At 52.4% G+C, this 6878-nt stretch overlaps 1 protein-coding gene across 1 annotated transcript; it reads right to left on the bottom strand.

The window, feature by feature from the left end:
- Positions 1–5628: 5628 nt before the first annotated feature.
- On the bottom strand, positions 5629–6391 carry LOC120704076. Its single transcript, XM_039988328.1, has one exon. It carries the CDS (start codon positions 6211–6213, stop codon positions 5908–5910), a length of 306 nt encoding a protein of 101 aa, XP_039844262.1. The 5' UTR covers positions 6214–6391; the 3' UTR covers positions 5629–5907.
- Between the last annotated feature and the right edge of the window lie 487 nt (positions 6392–6878).

Raw genomic sequence — 6878 nt, 5'->3', positions numbered from 1 at the left:
CCACCCCCCCGCGCCCCGCCCGCCCTGGAACTTGCGTCCAGGCCTCGGCCTCGGCCTCGGCTTCGGCCTCGCCCGCGCGGGCGCAGCAGCGCTCGCCACGCCACGCCCCTCGCCGGCGGCACGCTCTCGCGTGCATCGCGCATTCGCGCGGCGCGCCCGGCGCCCTCTTTGTTTAATCCTCGCGTCCCATCCCATGTCGGCATCCCGCTCAGCGTGCCCATCAGAGGCTCCGCAGCTGATCCGGCTTTGACCGGCTTAGGGGAGGAGGGCTAGGTTAAGCCGGTGCTGTCCGTGTGCTGCCTGCGCAGCCTTTGTTTTGATCCTACTCAATCCAGTGTTCTTTTTTTGCGCGCCCCGTTTCCATCTGCATGTGGAGATGGCATGGGGATGTTTCGATTCAGAAGTTGCTGCTGCATCTGAAACTCTCGTTTCAGCTGTTTCAGCTAGGGTTCATAAACAATCCCTACTCTATAATAATCTGTGTTGCATTGTGCCTAGCAGTTGGGGCAGTAGCATATAGGAGCAAAAAAAAAAAACCCCGGCTCTCATTGGGACCTAGCAGTGGTAGTATGTCCTGCACTAGATCAAGTCTCTGAGCATCGAGCCACAGGAGTTTAGCTTCAGCTTGCACTGCTCAAAGAGCTTCTACAGTCTCACCATGTTCAGGGCATCTTATTAGCCTCTCTAATTGCTTGTACCAGGTAAACACTAAAATACTCCCGGAACAGCAACGGCGCAGGTAGGCACGCACCGATCGATCATGAGATCTGATGCGGGCGAGAGCCTGAAGGGATTAAGTGATTAACTACGCCGCAGAGGACGGCCTGTGAAGCGGCTCTCGACGCGGCGAGGACAGGAACAAAATTATAGTACCTGTACTGGTGCTCCCTCTTTTACCCTGCCTACCTTTAGGCCATGCTCCGCCGATTTGGTTGGGAAGCAGTATGCACAAGCATGTGTCTAGCTGCAAACCTGCAGGATCCAGAGCATGCGTGATCTCCTGTAATCTGAAGGATAGCTCAGCTGCTGTACAGTTCTTCTTTGCATCCTGACGGGTGATTTCTCTATCCTGGTTGGTCCTCTCTGACGACGACAAGGCCACGCATTCCCTGCTCATCTGTAGAATGCATTTTTTTATAAAAAAAATCATCTCGCAACAGGCAGCAGCGCAATGCTGGACCGGGAGGCGATTGTTTTCTACTTTTTAGTCTTGGCCCAGCTGCTTAGTCTGGGAGTACCTGGGCTAAGTAGATGGCAGAAGACGCCTATTTGCTTTTCGGGCTTTTGGCCCAGAAAGGTCCGTTAACAACTGCTAGGTTCATTTGGGCTTTTGGGTTGGACCTCCTGCGTCCACTGGGGGCAAACAACACTCTCTCCGTCATCCTAAGGCACATCGTTCGCAGTAATCCTATGCATCTTCTACTGTTTGAGATCTGTACAAACCGTGATGAGCAGGTCCGACTGCCGAGTGCATGTATTCCCCCTTGGTTACCTGATCCTGCGGCTGGGCAGGACACGTGGTGATGCATGGTTGGGTGCAACGGATGGATAGTTGAGAGGATTCATTCAGATTTTGAAACTTTGACTTCATTTTTCTTTTAAACTATCAATGCATTTTATTGTACCATGATGTTAGTTGGAATTTATGCAACAAAATAAGATCCAAAATGAATATATTTTAACTTTATTTTGAAAATCAACAACTGAATATACTATTTCAACATATAAGATTTATGTGTTCAACATTTTTGATATACTATTTCAACACTTTCATGTAAATTGTTGAACTAGTTCTTTGGAACTGTTGAATTAAATTTAGATAAATGTTGACCGTATTAGTTAAGCAACATATTTGGTCACAAAATCTTTATCAAACTAATAAATTAGGGGCACAATTAGAAGAAAATAGAAAAGGATAGCATGCTTTTGTTATTTTGGTCAAAGCAATGTCTACTGCGTTAACCAACAGTAAAAGCACGCGCTTGCTTGCTAGTTGTTGCGTGGGAAAAGCTGCTAGTTTCCACGAGAAAAAAAATAGCAGCCCGACGAAGATGTGAAACAATGGATAGCAGGCTGGCGAGGATACGAAATAATGGGCCATGACGGGCCATGTGATGGATAGCTTATCCATCTTCTAGAATATAGTCTATAGATAGGAGCCCCCCATCGTTCGGCGCTTGGCCCATGGTGGTGTCTCTCGGGATGCGGTTTTTTCTTTTTTATATATTTAAAAAATAAAAATTTCAAAAATATATGTCCGTTTTGAAATATTTCAAAAATACCCCTGGTCGCCCTCCTAAAGGGTAACAGGCGCTAAGTGTAATTTTTTTTCTTTAAATTTGCAACGAGGTCCCTGGAAAAAAAGGGGCCTGTCGCCCCCCCATGGGCGACAGGGGGGCATGTCGCCCCCCCCCTCGGGCGACCGCTGGCCCAGCCCACGGGCGCGGCAGGGGGGCCTGTCGCCCCCCCCCCCCCCCCCGCGGGCGATAGGGGGGCCTGTCGCCCCCCCTCGGGCGACCGGGGTGTGCCCCCCTATATAAGCTCCAACCCTTCCCTTCCCTCCTCATTTAAGCCCGAAAATTCCACCAAAAATCCAGAAAAAAAAAGAGAGGAGTGAGGAGAAGGAAAGCGGCGAAGCCCTGCCGGATTCAGCACTTGTGATCTGCAGGTTAGTACATTTAGTTTATATATTGTTATATTTAAGTACTACGTATTTAAGTATGAGTAATTTAAGTAGGGGTGAGTAATTTAATTTAATTAGTGCTATAGTAAAACCATTTAAGTAGGACCGTATCCAGGGATGGTACCGGGGCCACAGATACCGGCCTACACATGTTAGTTTATGTTTCGTATTTTGGTTTCTACATGTCATGACAAAATATACGAGCGTACGCTAACATCCACATTTTTTGCGTAGGATTCTACCCCATGCGGGCGCCGGACCTTCTTCTTCCTCCTTTCGACCAGATAACGAGACCTTCACCTTAAACGACTTCGACAGCTTGAGTCCAGAAGAGCCTGCCGCGCAAGGTGACCCCGATGTCTTGGGGTATTCACAGCTAGGAGGAGCACCACTTGGGATCTCGCAGCAGCAGACACCGCAGCCCCTTGCGCGTCCTGAGCGACAGGTGAGGTCTCCGGATGTTCTCACCTACTCCGAGGGCCATGTCCGTGCCCAGCAGAGGGCTAAGAGGGTCCGACGCCCTAGGGGTGGTTAGATATATCTGATGTTTATTTGTAATGAGATAGCTGCGGACCGCTTATTTGTATCCGATGTTTATGATTGTGCTAGTTTACTTGTCATTTGTTTCTATAAGTACCATTGATGTGAACTTGTTATGTTTGTGGGTTCCATAATGCTCGTGAAATAAGGGAAGTTCTTGCGATTTTTTTCCGTGATTTAATGAAGGACAAGTTAGGTGCGGTAGGAGTTAGCGGTCGAGATCCTGCCGACGATGATGACGACTACACGCTCGAATAGCTCAAAATAGGAACCATAGTGTATCTAGCTGCGAGTACAAGATCACAAGTTGTCACTACTCAGCACGGCGATCACAGGTTTCCCAAATGTCGCATTCTTTGCCCAGACATATGTGACCCAATAGTAGTGCTCTTCCACCATTTCAAAAAGATGTGACAACACAGCAAGCACTCCAGCTTTTGTCCTGAATTTTTAGGCTCAAATGACAAAGGGAATGGCGGCATATGGCGGCTAGCTTTTTTCCTGAATTTTTAGGCTCAAATGACAAAGGGAATGGCGGCATATGGCGGCCAGCTTTTTTCCTAAATTTTTAGGCTCAAATGACAAAGGGAATGGCAGCATATGGCGGCCAGGGCTTATAAAACGGGAGGGGACCCTGTCGCCCCCCCCACGGGCGACAGGCCCCTGTCGCCCCAGGGGGGGCGGCAGGCCCTCCTTTTTTTTTAATTAGGGACCTCGTTGCGAATTTGAAGAAAAAAAATTACACTTTGGGCCTGGCGCCCTATGGGGGCGACCGGGGGTATTTTTGAAATATTACAAAACAGACATATATTTTTGAAATTTTTGTTTTTTTAAATATAAAAAAGAAAAAAGCGCTCTCGGGATGCGCTGATGCTGGCACAGGGCCCCGGTGCGAAGTGCCCCATGTTTTCGGGAAGGCCCAAGCCGTCGTGAATACCACAAAGTCATTTGCAGCCTGTTAGATTGTTACTGTAAGTGTGGCCTGGAACGTTTCAAAAGCGCAGGGGATTTCACTGCTCGCATGAGGCATGACGCTCTCCCCGTAGAAAAGTCATGTGCCCAGTGACCATGTTCGTTGCTTTTACCGCAACCGGGATCGTATGAAATCCCCGTAGAAAAGGCAGGCTGAGCTTTACTCCCGGGGGTAAAAAAAAAACGAAAGGAAGGACAGACTGGCTTACATACTCGAGTGGAGTAGTACTAGTGTAGAAGGGGATGATGCAGCTAGCAACAGCATTCCATGGGCGCGCGGGCCAGCTGGACGACCCCAATTGCGCTCCTTGTCCGCACGCGCCGACGCGCCCGGCGCCTCCCCAACTGGCCTTGCCTTCCAACAGACCGCTACGTCGTCCGTCCACTTGCCACCAGGCTTCGCTCTCGGACACGAGTGCTCCAACCCAGCTCTCCCCGGAGCCAGAGCGCTCGATGGCGACTCGCCGAAACCACCAGCGGCGTGGCCGTTGTGACCCGCCGGCCACTTCGCCCGCCCCCGCCCGCGGCCGATCGAGCAGTCGCCACCAAGCCAGCTGCCGCACCGGTCACGCGGGCGTGGTGGCGACCGCGCGAGCAAACGGCTACTCGGCTAGCCCCGGTCGGTCGGTCAGTCAGTCCACTCCCGCATCGGATCCCAGCCGCAAAATCTCGTGATTGCTTCTGCTTTACTAGAGTTTTAGTTTTACAGCAACTCCAACAAATTGATTTTTTCCTTTTCTCTTTTTCACCATATAAAATTTCCTTTCTTAATTTCAACATATATGAAAGAAATGCTCCAACAGATTGATTTTTCTCTCTTTCTATATGGAAAGGGAGATGTGATGTCTCCTCTTTCTATTGGAGATCGAGAAAAAATAAAGTAAAAAGAGATGAAAAATTAATCTGCTGGAGGAGGTTTTTTTATCATCAATCCCCTATATTAAGAAAAAATGAAAAGGAAAAAAGAAAGATTAATCTGGTTAGAACCACTGATTTTTTTTCACCGACGAATTATAGGATTCCACGTTGACCGATAAGTCCACGTCGCCGGCGACGTCAGCGAGTACTCCCCCGTCCCCGGAGGCCCCAGAAGTGGACTCATGGGTCAGCATTCAGCAACGCGACGAGCCTCGATTCCGCGCGCCTTTTCTGCCGCCTTTACGAAAAAAAATCCCCTTCTCTAGCGAAAACCGCCGCAAAAATCTAGACGCCGCTCGATTTCGATCGATGATCCTATCTTCTTCGTCCCGTCCCAAGAAGCGAAGCAATCGCTCGGCATGCCAGCAAAACCTCGCGATCGCGCGCGGGCCCGCATGTCGCGCTCGGGTTTCAGAGTTTACCCCGCGATTTTTCACTAGTGCTAGTTGTAGATTTTTAAAAAAAAAATTCCAGAAGACGGATGGATAAACAGAGGAGATTCTCGCCGAGGAACAGAAGCAAGAAAGAAAGGGGAACATGTTTCGGTTGCTGTCGGCGAATCAAAACCCCCAATTTCTAGGGTTCATCACCGCCGCCGACAATCTGTACTGGAGAACCCCGATTACACTGTGGGAACCCGTCGCATTGGGATATTCCTAGATTATACTATTATTACCAGAATTGCTGTACCACAATTCATCAGTTTTTCGCTGCACAGAGCTCTCAGCAGATCATACATTTACGAGAGGGGGAGAAAGCACAAAAAAAAAGGTCACGGAGCGATTGATTTGGTCCTACGCGATGGCGATGGCGGCGGCCCGCTGCGGCGCGGCGGCGGGCGGCGGCGAGGGCGGCAGGCGCGCGTTGAAGTTCCGGTACCGGAAGGCCGCGGCGGGGTCCGCGCACGCGTCGTCGTCGTGGGCGCCGCCCTCGTCGAAGTTGAGCGCGTAGCTCAGCGCGTCGTACCGGAACTCCCCCGCGGCTGCGCCCCGCCGCCGCCACCGGGCCCGCTCGGCCCCGCCGCCGAAGCAGCAGCACACCGTGGTCCGCAGCCTGTGCCCCAGCTTCGACGGGGACGACGGCGACGCCGACGCGTCCATTGATCTCGCCAGTACCGGGCTGATGGGTATCCCCCCGCTGTCTCTCTCGATCGGCCGCCTTGCTCCGCCCTGGGAGAGTGCGCGCGCTGATGGATGCTGCCTGCTGCGATTTCGGAAGAAGAAGCGAGGAGATGCGTTGCGAAGCGTGGAGTGGGTTTGGGGTGGAGGACGAAAGGGTGGTGGCGGCACAGTTAATAAGGAGGCGGGGGGCCTGTGCCGACTGCCGAGTTGCCTACGCGGGCAAAGACGGATAAGGACAGGCGCCGTTCCGCGTGGGGTTAGACGTAGGGGCACTATGGGGATTTCCCGCGTCGGAGTGGCCGTTTCGGATCGAGACGGCCTGGCTGGCGGCGTGGGGCCCACGCCGCCCCCGCGGCGGATAGCGGAAGGGCGAGAAGCAACGGGTAACGGTCACAGGCGCGCACCACGTCAGCCACATGGTGGGGGCGGCCGGCAGCGGCAGCGGCAGCGGCAGGGGCAGGGCCAGGGGCTCGCGCGGCGGATCAACGGCGCCCGCCCGTGGGAAACGCTGCGCGGCCTCGGCGCCGTCGGCAGAGTCCGCGGCGGCACGCGCCCAATCGGTGGTGGTGGTGCGCAGTGTTTGCCAGTGTGCACTGTGCAGTGAGCTGCGGCAAAACCTTCTCTGCCCGCTTCCATCCGAGACA

The sequence above is a fragment of the Panicum virgatum genome, chromosome 4K (genome assembly GCF_016808335.1).
Source record: "Panicum virgatum strain AP13 chromosome 4K, P.virgatum_v5, whole genome shotgun sequence".
In the NCBI taxonomy this organism is placed as follows: domain Eukaryota; kingdom Viridiplantae; phylum Streptophyta; class Magnoliopsida; order Poales; family Poaceae; genus Panicum; species Panicum virgatum.
The sequence above is the reverse complement of the archived record's forward strand: the minus strand, read 5'-3'. Positions and strand labels throughout refer to the sequence as shown.